General features: G+C 34.2%; 3 protein-coding genes across 5 annotated transcripts; 2 read left to right on the top strand and 1 right to left on the bottom strand.

The window, feature by feature from the left end:
• Nucleotides 1-4,388: 4,388 nt before the first annotated feature.
• LOC132034048 (small ribosomal subunit protein mS80 (rPPR6)) lies at nt 4,389-8,925 on the top strand. 3 transcript variants are annotated; one of them, XM_059424266.1, is made up of 2 exons: nt 4,389-6,345; nt 8,510-8,925. In XM_059424266.1, the coding sequence occupies exon 1, from the start codon at nt 4,486-4,488 to the stop codon at nt 6,340-6,342; it is 1,857 nt and encodes a 618-aa protein (XP_059280249.1). In that variant the 5' UTR covers nt 4,389-4,485; the 3' UTR covers nt 6,343-6,345; nt 8,510-8,925. The 3 variants fall into 3 exon arrangements, with proteins under 3 accessions (XP_059280249.1, XP_059280248.1, XP_059280250.1); XM_059424265.1 differs by having other exon boundaries at nt 8,499-8,925; XM_059424267.1 differs by lacking the exon at nt 8,510-8,925 and adding an exon at nt 6,723-7,275.
• Nucleotides 8,926-13,510: 4,585 nt separating this feature from the next.
• LOC132034047 (PLASTID TRANSCRIPTIONALLY ACTIVE protein 6, chloroplastic) lies at nt 13,511-18,476 on the top strand. The gene is made up of 6 exons (XM_059424263.1): nt 13,511-14,055; nt 15,151-15,219; nt 15,345-15,449; nt 16,013-16,132; nt 17,778-17,867; nt 17,957-18,476. Exons 1-6 carry the CDS (start codon nt 13,588-13,590, stop codon nt 18,071-18,073), a joined length of 969 nt encoding a protein of 322 aa, XP_059280246.1. The 5' UTR covers nt 13,511-13,587; the 3' UTR covers nt 18,074-18,476.
• A 395-nt stretch (nt 18,477-18,871) lies between these two features.
• On the bottom strand, nt 18,872-20,229 carry LOC132034955 (uncharacterized). The gene is made up of 3 exons (XM_059425280.1): nt 19,978-20,229; nt 19,064-19,248; nt 18,872-18,929 (listed from the first exon to the last, which is right to left on the bottom strand). Exons 1-3 carry the CDS (start codon nt 20,227-20,229, stop codon nt 18,872-18,874), a joined length of 495 nt encoding a protein of 164 aa, XP_059281263.1.
• Between the last annotated feature and the right edge of the window lie 2,808 nt (nt 20,230-23,037).

Genomic DNA, 23,037 nt, shown 5'->3' with positions numbered 1-23,037 from the left:
TTGTTTACATTCAATCATGCTCTAAACTAGTAAAGCAAGAAGTAATGCTGCGGGATGATGATGCCAACATTAAATTTATAGATTTGTGTGAAACGAGATTAGACAAGATCGTAGGACCACACACTCATTTAAATAGAGATGGATGGAATAATGTTGTTGAAGAATTCACGAGCCACGGGAAGAAACTATGATAAAAACAAATGAAAAAAATCATTGGGATAACATGAAAAAAGATTGGATTCTTTTTAAAGCAGTTAGATGAGGGAGATTGTGTCTAGGATGGGATGCCACGAAAAAAAAATACAATTATATACGATGATGATTGGTGGGAGCGAAAAAATTAAGGTACATCTCTCACATTTTTCTATATGTCTTTCTTTTTTTCTTTCATTGCTAAATTTCTTGTTAGTTTAAAAAGAGTTTTGATTTTTTTGTTACGGGAGGATGATCGATACAATAAGTTCAGAAAATAGATCTTTCACTTATATGGTATCGCTATGATGCGTTGTTTTTCTCGATATCGTTGCTACCGGAGAAGAGCACGCGCAACAATCAAGAACAAATGTCCGGCATCGGAGTAGATCTTGATGAAGAAGGAACAAATAATATCGTACATGACAAAGAACACTTTTATCAATCCTAGTGATGAAGGGAATGATGAAAGTGATGATATACAGAATGTGGATTCTATTATGTTTCCTAAGCCGTCACTTAAAAGACGAGGTTCAATTGATGATACTGGAACTAGCAATCAAGTCAAAAAAAATAAGGCAAAATCTGGTGCGGCATCAATGAGAGAGGATATACACTCTCTGGGAGTTTATGTCTAGTAAAAGCAACGCTACATCCCCTCGGTAGATGATCCCGTCATCGATAAGTGTATGAATATGTTGGCAAATTATTCGATATTCCCCGCTCGGGAGTGGAAAGTACAACTATGTTTGCAACATGTTTCTTAAGAAGGATGTACGTCAACCGTTTCTTAAGATGGAACCGGTGAAGCTCGAAAATCTTGGTTGGAGTATAACTATCGATTTACACCTTGAGAAAATGGGCTGATTGCGTTGCTATGGTTAAATGTTTTTATTGTTTAATTCCTAAATCTTATGGTTAATTGTGCGTGTAAACTTTACTTATTACTTCTTGTTTAGACATTGCGGTTGTATCCCTAAATCTTATGGTTGTACGTATAAACTTTATGTATTGTTAATGTTGTGTTGACGTTGTGGTTGTATCCTTAGACCTTATGGTTATTGTTGTTGTGTTGGCTTTAATGAATGTGGGAACTTTATGTATTGTTGTGGTTGTTTTTCTTGATGGAATAGTAATTTGAGATTTACAATGTGATTTTCCGAAGAGATAGAGATGTGAGTGCGTTGAAACGATGGAGTTTCTAAAAAATCTTGAAATTGGGTTGTTGGAAAAAATTTCATTCTTTACTAATCTCCGAGTCATTTCCATTTCGGTTAAATGGAGAGTTGGGATATTAGCAACGTGGTATCTCCTCATTTAAGTGATTTGTTAGATGACGAAGATCAAGAACTAGAAGAGATTCGGAGAGAGCAAGTTATGAAGGAGTGGATGGCTTTTATGTCATATAACGAGTAAATACATTTTGATGTATTGTGAAAAATACCTATGCAAAAGAACCTTGTCGTACATCAATGCGCTCCGGAAATGAGTTTATTCAAGAGATATTACGAGGAAATGAGACTCGTTGTTATGAAAATTTCTCGAAGAAGGCGGTGCTCATTGATCTATCCAATGATCTAATCGATAAATATGGGCTTAAACCCACTCGTGGAATATCTATACATGAAATGTTAGGCATATTCTTGACTTGTGCACATGGAGTTGGAAATCGAATGATACAAGATATCTTTCAACATTCGAGAGACAATTCATAGACACTTTCATAGTGTTTTAAAGGCCGTTTGTAAGCTTGTAAAGAGATATCATTCAACCACATCCAAATTATAATGATGGTTGCGATGCTCACAAGCCATGTAAACAAAGACATCTCCCTTTCTTTAAAGTAAGTAACCCGTTTATGATAATTTGTTATTCCGCATTGTATCTTTACTACCCTTATATAACAAAAGCTTTATGATAGTTTCTTGCCCGCAGAATTCAACGAGAAAAAATGGATCCCAAGTTTCTTATTTTACATTCACTTCTTGTAGGACCGTATCGGGAGCAATTGATACATGTTAAAGCTAGATTACCGCAAGGTCAAGAGATACCATATATTGGACGTAAAGGTTATCCGACTCAAAATATTCTCGCCGTTGTTGATTTTAATATGTGTTTTACATTTTCACGGGTGGGGAAGGAGCGGCTAAACACGATAGTCGTATATTTGTCGAGGCCCTTCGTAGAGAAGAGCTCAACTTTCCACATCCACGCGAAACAAATATTATCTAGTTGATGCAGATATCACACATGAAAGGATACATGGCTCCGTACAAAGGAAATAATGTAAGATATCACCTAGTGAATTTCGTCATGGGCAACTCGACAATTAGAGCCAAGAGGACGCATTGAGAAATTTAACTATTTACGTTCTTCTTGTAGAAATAGAGAGCGCACATTTGGCGTTTGGAAAGCAAGATGGTCTATTTTGAGAGACATGCCATACTATCACATTGACACACAAAGGGACATTGTACTTGCTACTACGGCCATTCACAATTATATTAGAAAGAAATGCAATGTGGATGATGCATTCCCAAACCCGGTAACGAGAGAGCTATATTCCATCGGCTGATTCTAATGATATTGGCACAACTTCAAGAGCTAACAATGTAGATGTCGAAGATGTAGGAGAACAAAATGATGTCTATTGGACGGGGTTTCGTGATATGATTGCTAGTGACATTTCTAATGCTTCGATGCTTGTATTATATGAATATTTTCCACTTCTTGTATTTATAGTGGAGTGCTTTCGGTTGTATTAGCACTTTTATTAAGTACATCTTATGCCGTCGTGCAAGCTTATAGTTATAGTGTTAGTGTTAATTCCTATATAATTACTTTGTCTTTACAACGAAAAATAAAGTTTTACGTAAACGCGAGGCAAAAAAATAGGGGAGTAAGAGAAAGAATAAGTAATGAAAACGCATAGTGAGATAAAAGGATAAAACATTATAAGAACACGCAGAGATAAAGGATAAAACATTATAAAGGGAGAAAGAGTTGGAATGAAATCCAACATCGGACAATGCATTTCTCCAAATATTTCTTAACATATTTTACTTTTTTTTTATTATTCCTAGACTTGGATTGAATGGTTATTGAAGTCAAATGTATAACTCAAAGAGAAAAACAAAAGAAAATATTCAAATAAATATAAGATTAATCCAGGTTACATGAGAAATTATTTTCTTCTTTTCTTAAAAAAAAAAGAAAAAAAAACTCAAAAGTGTCAATTTGTAAAATCATTATCTTTGTCTGTTACGGCAATTTCACTAGTAATGAAATAAATCAAGAAGATATTATCCCTTCATTCCAAAATAAATTGTCTTTTTAGTGCACTCTTTTCTTAAATAACATGTATTTATAAAAAATTAACTTAAATAAACATTTTATAGTGGAAGTGATTTTAAAATATAAATTACTTTTGATGAATCAACTTTAGAGTTTAAAAATCTTTTAAAGCAACTTATAATGGTGTTAACGGCTTTAAGGGTATTTCAATCATTTTTAAAATAAGTGTCATACCAAACACATCAACAACTTATTTTAATAAACACTTTTATTCAAACATAAACTTATTTATAAAAGTGAAAAATAAATGATTTATTAAAATATAAATTACTTTTGTCTAAAAATACCCTTAAGGTTTGTTTTTTAGCTCAAAGTTCAAACTAACAAGTTAAAATTAACTCTTTTAAAAAGCCAAATGGCATTTTGTAAATCAATAATAAAATTCCGTAATTTAAAAAAATCGATTTTTTTTTTTAAATCACGAAATTTTATTGTGACCAATTACTTAATTTTTAAAAAAATGAATTTTTTTTTAAATGAATTTTTTTTAAATTACTAATTTTTAAAAAAATCGAATTTTTTTTTTAAATCGATTTTTTTTTTAAATCGGATTTTTTTTTTAAATTACGAAATTTTATTATTGACCAATTACAAAATGCCATTTGACTTTTTAAAAGAGTTAATTTTAACTTGTTAGTTGAGGGGTATATTTATTTCAAAAACAAACCTTAAGGGTGATTTTTAGACCTAAAAAATAAGATTTTTTGGAAGGGTATTTATGAGCCTTTTAAAGGTTAGGAATATTTTACGACTTTTTCCGTTTATATAAAAATCTAAAAGACTTTTATACATAAAAGTCACCCATCCAAACGGCCTCTACCACTAGGTCGGGCTTTTATATACTCTGGCTATGCCCAGAACCAAAAACCTCAAAAACGACAGTAGTATAGGGTTTTACAGAGGTACACTCACAATCCTCAATAGAGACAGAAAAAGAGAATGTGGAGACCAACGATACTAGCAAGGAGATCATTTCTCAGTAAACTTTTATCAAATCAAAGCTTACATGGCCTACAAAACAACATATCCAAGAATCAAACTTTAGCTCCAGTGACAGTGAGTTCATTTGAATCTTCATTTCGTTATTATTCTCATTGGGTCTCTTCCAAATCTTGTTTACATCAAACAACTAGGCTTTTTTCAACAACCCCATCTTCAGATTCTTCAGAATCTGAATCTTTAGGTTCTGTACCCATTGAAAATGATAATAAAGATACTGTTTTTATAGACAATCTTGAAGTTGTTTCATCTGAATCCGATGAAGGGTTCTCTGGTTTTGGAGATAATAAGGTTGTAATGGAAAATGATAATAAAAACACTGTTTTTGGAGACAATCTTGAAGTTGTTTCATCTGTATCCAATGAAGGTTCCTCTGATTTTGGAGATAATAATGTTGTAATGGAAGATGGTGAAGAAGTGGAGGAAGTAAAAGAATTAGATTTGGAGAAATTGGAGAGTGTGTTGTCTCTATTGCAGAGTAGTGGTAGTATTAATGGATCTATTGAGTCTAGTCTTGAGGAAATTGGGTTGTCTTTGAATGAGGAGTTGGTTGTTAAAGTGCTCGAGACGCCATATATACCTGGGGAGAATTTGATTTCTTTTTTCAAGTGGGCGTTGAAGAAACCCGAGTTTAGTGTGACGAATAGGGCGGTTGAGTTGTTGGTTACAGCAGTTTGTATTGAAGGTAGGAATGTATATGCTTTATGGGATTTGGTTAAGGAGATTGGAGAAAAGGAGAAAGGGATAGTGAGTGCTGAGATTCTTAATGAATTGATTGCTTTACTGTCGAGGTTAGGTAAAGGAAAGGCTGCGTTCGAGATCTTCAATAAGTTTGGGGAGTTAGGATGTGCTCCGAATGCTGATACGTACTATTTTACAATTGAAGCTCTTTCTAAGCGTTCGATTTATGATTGGGCTTCTACTGTTTGTGAGAAGATGCTAAATGCTGATATGTTGCCTAAAGGTGGTGAGAAAGTCGGAAAAATTGTTTCTTTTCTGTGTAAAGGAAATAAGTCTAGAGATGCGCACTTGGTTTACTTGTCGGCAAAGGAGAAAAATATTAGTCTGCCTGTATCTTCTATTAAGTTTTTGATCAGCTCTCTTTGTCGCAAAGATGAAAGCGTTAAACTTGCACTAGAGATGTTAGATGAGTTTCCTGAAAAAGAGCGGAAGCATGCCATTAAGTCGTTCTCGTATGTCATTAATGGGTTGTGTAGGGCAAAAGATGTAGACATTGATGAGGCCAAAAACCTGCTCTTAAAAATGATCGATGCAGGACCGCCTCCCGGCAATGCAGTATTCAATACGGTTATTAATGCACTCTCCAAGAAGGGAGAAATGGGAGAAGCTAGGAAACTGTTGAAGGTGATGGAGGTTAGAGGTTTGAAACCTGATGTGTACACTTACAGTGTAATTATGAGCGGTTATACAAAAGGGGGTGAGATGGAGGAGGCTCGTAAGATTTTGAATGAAGCCAAAAAGAAGCACTCCAAGCTGAGTCCCGTCACTTATCACACAATTATTCAGGGTTATTGCAAGCTTGAAAAGTATGACAAGGCTCTGGAACTATTGGGAGAGATGAAGGAATATGGTGTTCAGCCTAATGCGGATGAATATAACAAGATTATTCAATCTCTCTGTCTTAAGGCTTTAGATTGGACAACAGCAGAGAAGCTGCTTGAGGAGATGAAGGAGAATGGGCTGCATCTAAATGCAATCACAAAGGGTCTTGTTAGAGCAGTTAAGGAGTTAGAGCAGGAAGAAGTAGGAACAAATGAAATAATGACTACAGCATAATAGGTACCCCGATCTCTGCCTTTATTTGTAGGGATCTGTATCTTCTGTTTCATTTTTATGTTATGGTTATTGAGATAAATGGCAGGCTTAAAACTGTAACACCTGCATTTTGTATGCTGAACAGCCTTAGAATTCTTAATAAAAAGATATTTCTTTTTCATTTTTATATAATGTTTGCTCCCAAATTTCTTGTGTTGAATGGGGATGTGCATTTTTCCTATATTTACCTAGTGGTTCTCTGTTGGCACATCATCAGCCCAAAAAATGACCATTTTGGTGGGTTATGATTACCAGTGGAAATACGTTATTTGTAGCTTCTTCTTTTTTTGGTATATTTATCAATTAAATATGTTATGTACTAAAAGAAAGGCACCAATCAGGTGAATCTGTTGCAAGTCCAAAAAAGGGTGGACGCATGATAAAGTGATATTGGATCTACGAGAAAGCAAAAGCCGTTTGGGACTAAATGGTTTGAAACCTTACAAGCTCTTCAAACCATTTGAAAACTGCTATAGGCATGAAAAAATTAATACGTCCAAGGCATCACAATTTGAACTGTTGACCATTAGAGTGTTTTTTCTTTGTGAGCTCTCCTTCCAATTGCATTTTGATTCCAACTATTATTTATCTTTGTCTTTGCATCTCTGGTTTCCTTGACATAAAGGAGTGTCATGATGCTATTGAGTAACCCAAAAGTGAGTTCGCTCAGTTGGAGGAACCTGTTGACGGTAACATCTTTGATCATGCATAGAAATTGAATTACGTAGGTATAGCTTCTAAGTTGCATGTTCATGGACATATTGTAGGTTAGAGCTTGCATGTTTCTAATAGCTTCCTCCCTAAGGAAGTATCCTATACTGTTTTCACTATAGACAAGTATGCATATATTGTATCCTATAGTGTAGTAGTATCTTTATATACTTCGAGTAGGAAAAAATATTAGTTTCTCCTGTCTTTCCCTTCCTCCCTATTACTGTATTTCTTTAATGTGAAGAAAGAGGTGTACTCCCTCCGTTTCAACTTTTCTATCTGGTTTTGACTTGGCTCGGAGTTTAAGAAAGTAAAGAAGACTTTTGAATTTTGTGGTTGTTAATTGAAGATATGTTGAATGTACCAAAATGCCCTTTAATCTTGTAGTCTTAAACATGCCACGAAGAAAGTTGGAATTAAAGAGTTGCCAAAAAAGGAAAAAGGCATTCTTTTTTTAAACAGACTAAAAAGAGAACAAATTGAAATGGAGGGAGTAACATTTTTCGATTACTGTAGCTTTTGATCTCTGAGAAGTTCCTTTCATAGCATTGTGAGTAAAGGGATATATAATCCTTTCGTTGCATTAATTTGGGACATAAGAGTTGGAAGATCGTACATTCTCCATCTTCCCTCCCCCTCCTAATTATGTATTCTTCATACTATATATGTATTCTTCATACTATATATATATATATATATATATGTATATGTATGAGAACCAGTCTTTTCTTAGGTCAGGCTTGACTTCGCTTTTCCTCACCTTATCACTCGTACGGTGGCGATTTTGAGTTGTCTTTTTGATATGCCATCCGGATCTCACTCTCCCGAAGTGCTATCCTAAGTGCGTACTGGTTCATACGGAAAGGTTGAAAAGCAGGGGATAGGACAGTAATAGGATGGCATTTCCCGTATGAATGGATTAGGTATAGGTGGAAGGAGATGAAAGCTGGCGCATAAGTAATGTAATGATGGCTAAGGGCTTTCTTTTTACCGGTTTGAAAGGAAGAGTGTGCCATGGTGAAATGCAAGACAGACAACCTATGTTGGGCTGACTAAGCCCACTATCCTACAGGGCCCCTCTTGTGTCAGGTTAAGGCTCCACCTCATCTTGGGTTAACGGCTATATATATATATATATATATATATATATAGTATGAAATATGTTTATAATTGTGTATAATCTGTGCATAACCTATGTACAATAGTTAGGAAAAGTAAACAGTGAATGCGGTCGGCTATTTGTGTAAAGATCCCATTAGGTATTGCAGCCAACTCGTTGTCCATTACATAAAGAATGCCTTGCTTGTAAGGGATGTGGTCTGACTTCTTGGTGAAGCGCAAGTATCATTTAGTAAAACAACAAAAACTTTGCCTCATATGTTCCTCTCTGTTTGTGCCCGTTGCAGTTAGTAAGCAGGTGATTCGTGTCCCAAGATAAATTGCTGAACAGAGAAGAATGGGATGTTAGTCATAGCTGAAGAAGGGGTTACTGTATGGGGATACTGGTTCATAATTTCATATCAATTGCTTTGGTGAGAGGAGAACGCTGTCTCATCACCTTAAAGTATCCAAGCTTCTTTTTTGGCAAGTAACTTGTTGACTCAATTTTGACTTGCAGTCTTATAAGATGTGAGACGTTGAAACTCTACATTGCCTTTCGTTGGATTGTAGTTCTGCTAGTAAATTTGTAATGCTGGTTTCTAGTGCTGCTGCTCTAATTTCATTTTCTATCTACACTATTAAAAGATAACCAGAGTCTCATGTGATTTTACTTGTCAGATGTGAGACATTGAAGTTCTACATGGCTATTTTTTTTGATATTGTGTTGTTATTCATCAAAAAAAAAAAAAAAAAAAAAAAATTGTTTTGATATTGTGTTGCTAGTAAATTTGTAATGTTGTTTCTATGCGGCTATCTACACAAAATGACCAGAATTTCATGTGGTATTTACACTATTTGTAGAGGATAAGCAGATGCTGCTTCTCTCTGCAACACTTTCATGTGTATGTATACATTTCTTCCTCATAAATGAGCTGATGGGCGCAGCATGGTCTATCTATGAAGCAGAGAATACAACACACTGTAACTTAGCATTTATTCATGATCTAGAAACGCAGTACCGATAACAATGACAATAATATATGTCTGCATATTTACAATTACAATGCCTTGTATTTAATCTTTGGCAAAGCTGATTTTTAAGACTACACATTGTGTAAAAGAATCTGAAGATCTAACTCAAAATCTTTGGGCAATGACAATGAGTAGAGTCGCTCGAGATCAGTTAAACCCACTTTAGAATCAGTGAAGAACAAGTGCATCATTCTCTAATATCTTTGACAAGTTCTTTTGCTACATCAATCATATCTGATTGATATCTAAATGCATCTTACAGCAAAATCATAGAAATCTTTTAATTGTTGTCCTATAATTACAATGCTCGAAAAAATTATTCCAAAACTATAATCATCTGTTTTTTGAGTAACTGTACCTGAACACCAATATACAGGATTGATGTATCCGTATGTCCCACATACTTTATCTTCTACTTGCAATTTTCCAGGCGGTAGTGATATGGACGGTGAGAAATCATAATGTTTAGCAATACATCACCTTTGATGTCTTTGGACCTCTGTGAATGATAGGTGTAGCAAATGCAGAATGGAGATAGACGATTGTTGTAGCAATTTCATTTGCTACACCAGGACCAATCCTTCAAATTCAAGCCAATAGCCTACAAGTTTCAACACGTATTTTAGTATACTTCTCTTTGTTTATGATTTATCGTCATTCAATGCCTGCAATTGTTAGAGTAACGCCTTATTCTTTGGATCCCATCATGTTGCCATCTCAAGCTCTCTGGTGCTGAAGTTACAAAGGGGAATTTGGTCTTCACCATTTGACAAGGCAATAAACTCTGCTACCGGTAAACTTCCATTCTTCATAAAATGCTCATGTTTTTGCTTTTCTGTTGTGGTGGAAAAGATGGGTTCTTCAACTTGCGTCTGCTGAAGAGGTACACCATCTGATCTTACAAGAAATGCAGATGCTAATGCAAATTTCACTTCATCGCCAGTGATAATGCTGTGGGTTTAAATCCAAGGAAGTATCAGATAATTTGTGGAAAAGGATGGCAGAAGCTAGAGTTTTGACTTTTCTTACTAGTGTGTTTGGGTAGCTTTCAGTATTGGACAAATATATTCGAAAAGAAGAAAAATATTGGACAAATAAGTGTAGCCTACGGGAATTATTTGACTTTTGCTCGGTGGTAGCCATTTTCATGGAAAAAATATGTTCACTTTAAATCGAATGGTCATTTTGTTGTTTCATACTTGTCTAAATACAGATAATGTCTACTTTCCTAGGAGCTGTACTTTTCAGCTTATATATTTCATAACTAGTTTGGATCTATGGCGATCTTCTTTGGTACAGTGGAAAAACAAACTAAATAAAATTGTCAAAGCTCAAAGCAATACGGAGTAGAAACTCCATCTTCATCCTTAAATGCATTATTTAGAGTATCAAAGCCTCAGGATTGTGTCCGTCATTTGTTAGAAAATTGTTACACCAGTTGCCTCCCTCCAGCCATGTCTAATCGTGATTTTGTTGACATATAACAAAAATCCACAATCTTCAATAATAGTTATGTTATTTTCCTGTATTCGGAAATCTAAGCTGAAAACAAAACCCAAGTAAAATCAGAAATGGAGAAGAAAGCAAAAAATTAATCCGAGCTCACTAATTTCACTGCGTTTCCTTAAGAAACTTAATTTCCTCCTAATACTCGAGGTTTAGGATTATTTTCTCCCAGGATAGAACGGATTACTATCATTGGTGTAGCGGTACTTCAAACACCAGTACTCAGTGAACTCAGAAGATCGGTCGAATCACACTTCGAACTTACTTTATAATGCATAAAATAATATATAGTAAAAAAGAGAGATTTCAGAAGTTTTGTAAGGAAAAATTTGAAAAAAACGGCCAAGTATTTATAGCCAATAATGGATAGTGTGAACAAGTGCTATCGTGTCTTATCGGAAAAGTCATGCCTAGTCAACGTAAAAAAGGTGTTGTTTAAATTGCATCCTTTCTCCTGGTGTCTTTTCGGAAACACCTATTCATTTCCCATTCACACGTCTTAAAAATCCAACAACTTCTAAGTGGATGGTGTTGTACGTCATCTTCAATAATAAGCTTGAGAACAAATAAGCAATCTGATTCTATTTCTACTGCTTCATAATCCATTTAGTTTGCAACGTTTAATCCTTGCTTGATGCTCCACAATTTTATAGTAAAACTTGAAGTAGGCTTCATCTTACTTGGGTATCTAACAAGCCACTTTTCCTATCGTCTCTACAGATCCCTCCAAAAGCAACATTCCGTAGAAAGTGTTTTAACATTACCATCCATGTTAAGTTTTATCTTTCCAACACAAGGAGGACCAAACCACTAGTTTAACGGAACAAGTTTTTTACAAATAAAGAAAATAACTTTCCTAACGAAAGTAGGGAAAACAAGTTTAACAAGTGACATTCCACACTAATTGTGTCCTTCCCACCTCATCTTCACTCCCACCCCATAACCCTACATCGCGCACCTTTGTAGTATTCATCTAGATTATATATAAATAATTCTATAATAATTTTTAGTTTAAGGGTCAAAAACACACCTCAAGTATCACCTTTTTTTGAGTTTCCTAGCTGAATTATTAGGTGTGAGAGTTTCTTACCTAAACTATCACCAACTAATTTGCAAAACGCACCTCAACTATCAGTTGTTCACTTTTCCTACTTGAATCATTACCAACTAGTTTGTAAAACACACCTCAACTATCAGTTTTCAAGTGTGTTTTGCAGACTAGTTAATGATAGTTTAGGTAGGAAAATATTTTACAAACTAATTGGTGATAGTTTAGGTAGAAAACTTTCACACGTGATAGTTCAGGTAGGAAACTAAAAAAATGTGATACTTGAGGTGTGTTTTTAATTATTATTTCTATTTTTTTTTTTTTTGAACATAACGAACTCAAAAAGATAAATAAGAAATCCGAAAATCATTGTTCAAGAAATTATTTCTCATGAAAAAGCATTTTCCTCACCGAACACACCCCTAAAAGTATCGCGGATTTATTGATTAAAACCATAACCAAACCAATTTAGTTGGTTTTTAAATGTAAAACCATAACCAAACCAAATAAAATAATAACGGACTCGGGTTTTTCGGTTTGATTTTTTTCGGTTTATTTAGACTTATCGGAAAATATTAAAAGTTGAAAAAAGACATTTTTTTTTGGTTCAAACAATAGCTTTTATTTATGGTTTAAGGTGGAACATACATCATAGAAATATTTTCACTATGATAGTAATACTCAAATTACCCAAAGTTGAAACTATTACATTGTAAAAACTAACTTAGAGTGGTCGTTCTATTTTTGTTATCTTAATACACATCGGAAATAAAGTAGATGACAAGAGCTTTTAGTTGTTGTTACAAACATACATATTAATTAAACATAAAGACTACCTAAAATTAAAATATATGAAAAAAAAACTTTGTGTAATGATCAAACTTTGGAGAGATGCATTTTGCCCTCAATTCTCCCATTTTATTAAAAAAAAAAATTTTTAATGATCCCAAACTTCAGATGTTTTTTCTATCATTAAAGGCTTGGTCTGAGAAGTTGTTCTGTTTTTTTGCTTTTTTAGGAGGATTACCCACGAAAGAAGTAATAAGGTATTACCATATGTGAGTTGTAAAGAAATGCTTACCGAAGTATCTTCTATAAGAGACTCAAAATCTACAACCACTATCCTTTTCATATGAAAAATATTAGAAGTTTAGGATTATTCGGACAAGAAAAAAAAAAGAAAGGTATAAATTTGAAAAAAAAAGAAAAGAAAAAGAAACAACCTAAAATCAAATCGACAAAAAAAGGCTAAAAATTTAAGTTAAAAAGGTATTACTCTAAATAATAGGTCTACACTTAACTCTTAGGAGTTAAAAGACTTAAACATGGGATTGGACATATTTTTAAAAAACGGGCCTTAAACAATCATGTGAAATAAGTAGATCAAAAATCAAATTAATGATTAAAAGATATAAAATATTTATAATTATTTATGAAAAACTAATATTATACATATAAATAATTATAAAATTTATGTGTATAATTTATCGGTTTAGTTCGGTTATTTTTTAATAGAACCATAACCAAACAAAATATTATCGGTTTTTAAAATTTAAAATCAAATCAAACCAAACCAAATGTCGGTTTTTTATTCAGTTTGGTTAAATTTTCGATTTGGTTTTGGTTTTAACCAAAAGCGTGAACAGCCCTGCCTAAAAGTACAAATAAACCGTATGTATTATGAATATCTTGAGGGGGCTAAGTATCAAATCCAGGAGATTAAAGGACCAAAACATAAGTAACAAAACGTACAAAAATCATATCCACTTCCCACACTTCACTCCCTCTCCTTCTCCTTCTTCTCAGACATGAGCTCTACTCTCCTCTTCTCACTTCCATCAAAGTTTTCAACTTTCTCCACCCCACTTCCTTCACTTTCAACACCAACCCTTTTCACCCTTTCCTTTTCCAAACTAATTACCAACAACCCCATTTTGTTTAAAGCCTCAAAAAGACCAGATTTTAGAGTATTTGCTGATGATGGAGATGCTGATGGAGGTGGTCCAGATGACTATGACATGGATGAAGATGAAGTAGAAGAAGCAGACAATAAAAAGGATTTTGATGTTGACTATGATACACTTTTTGGTAGGGGTGGTGATGAAATTGCAATGGTGCATAGTAGTAGTTTTGTGTTTACTCAAGGATGGGATTCTGAGAAGATTGTGGATTATAGGATTAATGAAGAGGAGTTTCATAAGATTTGCCTTTTTGATTGTGATTTCTTTATAAGAAAACCACCTGACCCTGATAATGATGTTTATGATTTTCGTGAGGTTATATTCTGAGTCTCTCTGTCTCTCCCTTTTTTCTTTTTTTTTTGTATTTTTATGGTGGGAGTATTAGTGTGGTTGTGGAGTACTAGGTTCTGCACACTTGTATATTGAAAAGTGCATCGTTTGGTTTCTTTTTATGAATAAAATATCTGCATTTAATGCCTTTGCAACAACAACAACATACCCAGTATATTCCCTCAAGGGTCTGGGGAGGGTGGGGGTGTAAGTAGACCTCCCCCCCCCCCCTCTCCCAAAACACCCACCCACCCACCTTTGCAGGGTAGAAAGCTGTTTCTGTTAGACCCGCGGCTCAAGAAAATAATTTTTCAGAAAATGATTTGAAATTGGGGTAGTTTGGTTCGAAGATAAGTTATGTTGGGATTAGTAATGATGTGATTAGTTATGCCGACATTATTTCTTATTGACTGTTTGGTTTGTTGTATTAAAAATAACATGCATTGCATAATTTGTATATAGCACTGAATAGGTTGTATAAATAGTACTGGTATTGTTAATGCCATGGTTTACTATGTATAAGAATAGTACTTAATAGGGTATATAAGTAATACTAGTATTAGTTGCACAAGACTTAAATTTTCAACCAAACAGTGTACTAAAGTTTTATACCAACATTATTCCACCTAATACACCCTACGAAACGATCCATAGGGTTATATTTGCTCTATATCCACATAAGCTGCTCCAACCTTGATGAGCATGATTTCCTTGGTAACCTGTGCTTGTGGTCTGGACAGGCTGTCTGGTGGATTACACCCCAGATGGTATTCAAAGAAAAATAGGGATTTTGTCTTTCCATGTTACATGGACTCAAATACGGGTGTGTATTTGGTATGTCAACTGAATATCCTGTATGGATAGTTCTATTTGATAAAGTTTATAGAATATTTTGAAGGATTGCACCTAATACTCCCCCACCCATGTGTATGTTGAACACGGGTAGGTCAGCAAATGAAAAGAACATTATAACAAAGTTTGGGGGTGAAGGGGAATTCAGCTAGTGAAATTTGAATGTTAGTTACATTTTTAACAATGTATGTGCTAGCTAATGAAGTATCATTTCTATTTGTTATGCAGATGTATGTTACACCTCCCGATACTGATATATATGCCATTCCCAGAGTTCTTGCACCAATGCCTCAGAAGGTATAGTGTTTATATGTTTGATTATACATGCCATATGACTTACTTTTGAGTTTTTATGATTCGGCTTACTATAGTTTTAGTGCGATTACGTAACTTACTGATCAAGAGTATGTTTTATCATGTAGTATATCAGGTGTGCAATGAGTGATTATGGGTGCTACAATGTCACTGAGCCTCCCATTGATGCGCCTAGAGATCCTATGTATAAATCCGAGAGGGAAGTTATGAAGGTACCAATGTCTTCTATTTCAACTCATTAGACATTTGTTCTTCCATATGCTGTATATTTTGCTAAAGATATGAAGATTGTGAAGTAGTATTAAGTTGTGAAGTCAAATGCAAGCTGGACTATATTACATGGAATGAGCTTCCATTGAGACATAAAAAGAACAAGAAAGGAAAAAGTTAAAGATAGGCACTTTTATATTCTTGTTTTAGTTTGTTTTGTTTCTTTTTTACTTTTAGGCAGATCTCCCCTTAATCCTCTTTCTTTTTTTGTCTTTGGATGGAGTCCCAAAACTTTCTTACCCATTTTTGGTGATTATTTAGGATTTTTTTTTTTTTTTTTTTTTCGGTTTAAGCCTTATATACTGACCTCTTGTACTCCATCAATGTATCCTAAAAAAAACTCATCAAATTTCTTATGATTGTATCACACAACTATGACATTCAAGTACTTAATCCAAAACATTTCATCTTGACTGGTATGAGGGCTCTGTTCATTTGAATCGGAAAGTAAGAACATTTGCTCTTGCATTATGTGGGCTGTATGATCAGCGAATCTCTGTTGCAGGTATTCTTGACAAAGCACTACAGGAACCGCAGGGCGGGTGATCCAGAATTTGCTCTTGATTTTGAAGAAATATATGTTATTGATTCAAAAACCAAATCAATCACGAGAGCCAAAGTAGTCGTAAGTAATTGTGACGTTTGATCTAACACCATTTCTTCTAGATTTGCTAACTTTCTATGCATCAACTAACTTGCCTGATGAAGTGCTTATCTTTTCTTTCGTGGACATAGCTTTTTCATTTTCATATAGCTGAATCTGCTGCCTGTATAAATGGTGTTCTAATTGTTACTTCTTTGAAGATATGTTTAACAATTTACACCGGTCAAAGTTCAATTCTGGCCAAATTTTACAGTGCAAAGGAGCATAGGAATTTCAGGAAATGGGGTTGTTCAAGAGAAAGGGTGTAGAGGTCAGGAGGAGTTTGGATGGAAGAGGTTAAGGGGTAAAGGGAGGAAACTGAAGGATTTAAGTTTAAATTTATTTTGTTTGTTCCATGGAAGAGGGGTGGGGGTAAGGCTGCAATGACTATCTTGCACTGATTAGGCTTAATGTTTTGTTTGCAATAGAGCAGGAGTAAATTGACAATTACTCCCCAAAAACGTATACCAGTCGCAAAAGAGCCATTTCCACTTTACTGATAATGCCAAAGGATTTCATTTTTAGACGGGAAAGGGAGGGGTGGTGGTGGTTCTGTTAATTAACTGTTTGGGCTATGATTTAGGGACTACACTTAGAATTAACCTAAAATCCTCTGTTGCTCAGACTCTTCAAAAATGTTGTAGGTGCATGTCGGATCCTCATAAAGTAGTTCATTTTTGGAGGACTCGATACGTGTACGGGAACATTTTTGGAGAATCTGAGCAACAAAGAAAGAGCCATTCAAAAAAGTCGATACTAAATGAATATTGTGCCAAAGATATGTGGCTTTGAGCAGGTGGTATAAATGTTTTGGTTGAATTGGTCTTATAGCCAGTTTGGCCAAACTTCCAAAATCTGCTTATTTGAAAAGTGCTTTTGGAAAGTACAGTTTGTGTTTGACTTATCAATTTGAAATTACCTTTGCCAGTATTAGAGCAACAATTTGTGCTTGGCCAAGGTTCTAAAAATGCTTCCGTATAAAAGATGTTTTTTCTGCTTCTAGAAAACAACTTCTGCTATTACGTAAAAGCACTTATTTCCCCCCTAAAAGCTTGACCAAACTCCTCAACTCTCTAAAATTAGCACTTAAAAAAAGAGAGGCACTTTTGGCTTTGCAGAAGCTTGGCCAAACATGCTATTAGATGCCCAAGTATAGTCTTCAGAGTGCGATAGTGTGAGCTCCAAGTTCTTGAACTTTCCTCCATCAAAAGTGCTTCTGAAAGGTGTTATGATTTCATCTGGAGCTGCTTTCGTTGTATCAAGAAACACACGGACAGACTCTCAGATAAAGTAGAGAATGTTGATCCTCTTTTTCGGTACTCTTCTTTAGAATGCGTCAAGATTTAAACAGAATAGTCAGACCCTTATTCGTGATATTCCTAATAGACTCCATACTTACTGCTCTTGCTTGCTCGATGGATGGATATAAAACTGTTACCCTTGCTCCAATTGCTTATTCTGCTTTTCCTTCTTATTCCTATCTGTTGAAACATTCAGATATAGCATGAAGATGTGAGGTCTTATGGTTTGACCAGCTTAAAATGTTTTACGTCTCCCAATTATTTGTAACCTTTGGTTGCTCCCTTTATTGTTAGTTTTAAAAAGTTATTTTGTTTTAAAAAAATAGGTGACAGTTCCTGGAGGAAGAAGCAGGGATAGGAAGAATGATTTACTTGTCATCCGTGATAATGGGAACTCATTCAAAATTATACCATCAGTGAGTATTCTGAACTCAAATTCTTACTTACCTTTGTATTATTGTTGCCGTCTATCCGTCTCTGATGAGTGAGCATCATATTAATTTAGGAGGAAAGAGATGATTTTACCACTGTGATAGAGAAAGAAGAGTGGAAGAAGTCAAGGCAAGACATGGAAAGACACCTTAGTAAGCTAAGGGACTTCAGTGTTTCAAATTGGTTTTAGTTGGCCAATAGATATTTCTCTGGTAACATCTCGGAAATGCCGGAAGAGCTAGACAGATCGAATACCCTAATAGCTGAAGGAAGCGGCTTGGTTGATGCAAAAATGTTCATGGTACTGATAGAGGCAATGGCTTCCAAATTTCAGAATCATAATCATACATTGTCTGTGCCTCCATGGCTTGTGAAAATGATCAGTGGAAGAAGGTTTAGGGTTAGCTTAGATAGAAAGTAATGTAGCAAACAAATTCATAGTATTTCCAGTAGAAGGAGATGTGCAAACTTGATCAGTAACATTGTGCAAAGCAATCATGTTCGAAACAAAGATGGTTGTGCATTTTCTTTCCTAATTATGAAAGCTGGAAGCATTGGGAATACAGTGCAATTGAATTTGCTTTAAAATTTTACTACTGTTTTATAGTAGTTAATTTGCTTTTTTTTTTGGGGGCTAGTTTTAACCACACCTGTTGGTAATTTGCTGATGCAGTAAGGTATTACTAGTTCTTTGGTTGAAACATAATCAACAGTTTATATACTACCATAAGCTCATAACTAAATATTAAGTGTCATTGTGACATTTTAAGATCTCTATAGATTAAAAAACATAGTTAACTTTCTGCGCTTGTTTTGTGATTAGGTTGCATTAAGAGATTAATGGAATTATAAGTAATAGGTAAAGCATCAAATGGGGAAATTTATTATAACAATCAAGTAACATGTACAGAGGTAACTTTTACTAATGCCAACTAGTAGTTGAGATTTGTGAAGTGAAGTTGGACACTTTTTTTTTTCGTACACCCTACTAAACTGCCAAGTGTTGATTCCAACAGACAACTCTGAAAATAAGACTTCTATTACTCCTACAGATTATGAAAATCTAATAAGGATAGACTCTGGTCTTGCCTAGCAAATAGCAACTCAAGTCTTAGACAAAATCAATTTGACATGCTTGAGACTTCCTTGGAAATTTAGTTATTCTTTGTAGCATACATACTTTGCCTGAGTGCTTCTAGTAGAAGCACGCAATTTCACTGTCTGCAAAACTCGGGCATTCTCAAGAATATAGCTCAACATAGCAAACTCATTTTCATCGTCATCAAAACTGCCAACTGAAATGCCTTTGAGACATGAATATACACATCCAGGCACATGAGTAGGTTGCCACCAGTTAGTGTTTCCCTGAGGGCAATAAAACAAACTTTCGCATTCATATATGCATTTTCACTTAATTAGAGCGCAATCAACATATTCATGTTGGATAATTGTCACACACATCCAAAAAATAGATAGATCATCATATGCAAAAAACCGGTCACTAAAATTAGAGGATAACAACATTAATTTAGACATGATTAAGAGTAGTAGGCTAGTAGCTAACATTGATAAAAATCAAAGTAAAGAGAATATTGTATTCAAGCCTTCAAGAGTTTAGTATAGTGATCAATATTGAAGTGACTCAAAACTATACCCGGAAATCATAGTTGGAAAAAACTATACTAATAATAATAAAACTAAAAAATAAAGAGAGTTATGCAGCACACCGCAAGGTTTGGAACTGAGATATATAAATCCTTCACTTTATGAAATGCTTGCATCAATATGGCAAAAGACTGGACCCTTTGTTTTTTCCCTTCATTTGAGAGTTGCAATGGAGTAATAACATTGACGTTTGCCGGAACTAAGGATGAAACTCAGAAACTTCATCAATCAAATTTAGATGCTCAAGCTTAGCTGTATTTATCTCCAAACACAACTCCTCTTCTCTACATTCACAGGATCCATCATCATAAATTTTAACTTTGAGATTTTTCAACACACGAGAGCTTATAACAAACTTAGACACATTATCATAACCATCCGTTTCGACATAAAGAGATTGCAACATTGGACAACTCGATATAAGCTTACGAACATCACACCGCTTTTATAGTGAACAGTAATTAGACTAAGAGTTTTTAGTCTTGGAAGAAAAATAACTTCAGGACAATTGACCCTTATTTGGCCACGCAATTCAAGAATCTTTAGTGTTTTGCACGAGTGTAATCGTGCAGGCACAACCTCTAGGCCATTCTTGAAATTCTGCAAACTAAAATCTTGAACATGATCATTATCGATAGCCCAACGTAACCAATCGTGAATTTCGTCCTGCTGGTCAAACATCGCAGTTCACACAAGAGAGCATATGAGTCTGGCAAGTCGTTGATGACAGTGGCGGAGCCAGAATTTTTATTAAGGGCATCAAAATATAAAAAAGTAAATCCACAAATAAGTCAAGAGGTGTCAATATGTAACATATATATACATAAAAAATATTTTTACCTAATTATACAGTGCAATTTTTCGACGACACATGTGGCTCCGCCACTGGTACTTGATGATTCTATTAACAAGGCATGATTGTCCCGCTGCTCCTTATGCCGCTTATTGCGAGCAGACGCCATGAGAAAAGTGTTGTAAATTGGGGAGAAAAGGACACAAATGGTCCCTTAACTGTGAGAGTAGGTCTAAAATAATGCCTTAATTATGCACTTACCAATTGTGGTCCTTTAAATTTGTCACAAGTTAGTAAAAATTGTCCCTTAACTATGAGGGTTAGTTAAAAATAGTCCCTTAAGTATGAAATTAACAGTTTTGGTCCTTTAAGTTCTTCAAAAGTTAACACATTTAGTCTCCGATAAAATATTTATCGAACTCTGTTTTTTAGATTTGACGAGAACTATGAAAAAAAAATAGCGAGAACTTACATTTAGAGGTACACATTACTAAAGAAAGGGTTAAATACCTCGGGACAAAACCGACGGGCGTTAGTCGATTATAGGAAAAAACTAAGAAAAAAACCAACAAACTTGATAATGTCAGAAAATAGTGTCTCGGAACACAAAGACAGAGGACTATGTCAATTAAAACCGAGAGAGTCCATTGGCTAAGTAAAATACACCGGACCTTAGAAATAAATTAGAAATAGCAGAAACTACAAAAATTGTCATTACTAAAAACAAGAAAAAACAATGGACGGAAATTGATGAGGGACACTATTTTTTTTTATTGTTATTATTTTTTATGAAAACCAACGAACGTTCATCGGTTATTTTCGAGGAAAAATGCACGAAAAACTTTTTTTAAAAAAGAATCACTACTATGGAAGCATTTATTTTTATACCGGATTTTCAGTAAAAACGAGTCTAGTGCATTTTACTTAGCCGACGGACTCCCTCGATTTTAATCTACAGAGTCCGTCGATCTTTGTGTTCCGAGACACTATTTTCTGACATTATCAAGTCTGTAGGTTTTTTCCTTGGTGTTTCCCTATAACCGACTAACGTCGGCCGATTTTGTCTCGAGGTATTGGTCTTTTCTTTAGTAATATGTACCTCTGAATGTGTCTCGCAAATTTTTTCCTTTTTTTTGTAGTTCTCGTCAAATCTAACAAATGGAGTTCGATAAATATTTTGTTGGAGACTAAAAGTGTTAACTTCTGGCAAACTTAAAGGACCAAAACTGTTAAGTGCATACTTAAGGGACTATTTTTAACCAACTCTCATAGTTAAGGGACCATTTTTGTTAACTTGTGGAAAACTTAAATGATCAAAACCGTTAAGTGCATAGTTAAGGGACTATTTTGAACCTACTCTCATAGTTAAGGGACCATTTATGTCCGTTTCTCTAAATTGGGACAGAAGGAGTAACTATATATTTGGGTAGAGCCTATTTGGCCTAGCGATTTTGAAGCCAAAAGGGCTTTTTTTTTTTTTTTTTTTTTTTTTTTTTTAGAAAAAACACTTATTTTGGATATTTAAGGTGTTTGGCCAATTAATACAACTGTTTTTAAGTAGAAGCAGAAACAGTTTTTCTGCGATTGGGGCTTCTTGAAAAAAGTAGAAGCAGAAATTATTTTTTTCAAGACAAAAATATTCTTGCGATAAATACATATTTACCAAGTATATCCCTCATTAATCCATCAATTTATAATAAAAAAATTCTTTGTGTTGAATTTTAATTTGTGGAATGATTTTGAATTTTATTTTGGTTGTAGTTTTCTAGTATATTTAAATCATCGTGTTGATATTATATTAATATTTAAAATTTGTTTTTTTTATTTATCTATGTATTATCATATTTTAATTAAATAAAAGTAAAAACTTAATTGAAGTCTTCCATAATATATATTTAAAATAATTTCTCTTTATAAAACAATCTTGATAGTAAACTTTAATTGATACTTGTCATTTTTCGTAATTTGACACTCAAAACAACTTTTTTAAGAAGATTAGCCAAACATAATCTGCTTATTAAAAGCCGTCAAAGCATTTTTCAAATAAATTAACCAAACACAAACTGTTTCTCACGAAAAGTACTTTTTTTGAAAAGCACTTATATAGCCTGTTTGGCTAAGCTTATCCCCCCCCCCCCCCCTCCCCCACAAAAAAAATACTTATTTTTTCAATAAGTGTTTTTTGGGGAGTACCAGAAGAAGTTTTGCAGAAGCAAAAAAAAAAATAGTTTTTGCCTAAAAGAACTTTTTTGAAAAGTACTTTTAAGAAAAATACATTTAGAAACACTTTTTAAAAGCTTGGCCAAACACCAATTTCTGCTCAAAAATACTTTTTTAATCAATTGGCTAAACACAAACTGCTTTTCGATACTTTTTTGGAAAATAATTTTAAAAAAAATATTTTTTAAAATAAGCTGATTTTAGAAGCTTGACCAAACATGCTATTAGAAAACACTTCTCAAAATAAGCAGTTTTTAGCTGCTAGGCCAAATAGACTCTTATTTATTAGGGATTTAGGCCTCATTTGTTTTCTTTAAGATTAAGACGTCTGAATCTGAATGCACATTTGAATGATTAAGATGTTGTCTCTAGGTCTGAACACCGAATGATTAAGATGTTGTCTCTAGGTCTGAACACCGAATGATTAAGCCTGCTTGTTTTTCAATATCTGAATGTGCATAATGTATTTATTTAAA

This window comes from Lycium ferocissimum, chromosome 10 (assembly GCF_029784015.1).
Source record: "Lycium ferocissimum isolate CSIRO_LF1 chromosome 10, AGI_CSIRO_Lferr_CH_V1, whole genome shotgun sequence".
In the NCBI taxonomy this organism is placed as follows: domain Eukaryota; kingdom Viridiplantae; phylum Streptophyta; class Magnoliopsida; order Solanales; family Solanaceae; genus Lycium; species Lycium ferocissimum.
The sequence above is the reverse complement of the archived record's forward strand: the minus strand, read 5'-3'. Positions and strand labels throughout refer to the sequence as shown.

Excerpts from the sequence above, each read along its gene's own strand:
- LOC132034048 (XM_059424266.1), top strand. The coding sequence starts at position 4,486 with ATGTGGAGACCAACGATACTAGCAAGGAGATCATTTCTCAGTAAACTT.
- LOC132034955 (XM_059425280.1), bottom strand. The coding sequence starts at position 20,229 with ATGTTTGACCAGCAGGACGAAATTCACGATTGGTTACGTTGGGCTATC. Across the intron at positions 19,249-19,977 it reads ATAAAAGCGGTGTGATGTTC|GGAAACACTAACTGGTGGCA; the intron begins GTAAGCTTATAT and ends TATTGCCCTCAG. Across the intron at positions 18,930-19,063 it reads ACTAGAAGCACTCAGGCAAA|GAGTAATAGAAGTCTTATTT; the intron begins GTATGTATGCTA and ends CATAATCTGTAG.
- LOC132034047 (XM_059424263.1), top strand. The coding sequence starts at position 13,588 with ATGAGCTCTACTCTCCTCTTCTCACTTCCATCAAAGTTTTCAACTTTC. Across the intron at positions 14,056-15,150 it reads ATGTTTATGATTTTCGTGAG|ATGTATGTTACACCTCCCGA; the intron begins GTTATATTCTGA and ends TTTGTTATGCAG. Across the intron at positions 15,220-15,344 it reads TTGCACCAATGCCTCAGAAG|TATATCAGGTGTGCAATGAG; the intron begins GTATAGTGTTTA and ends TTTATCATGTAG.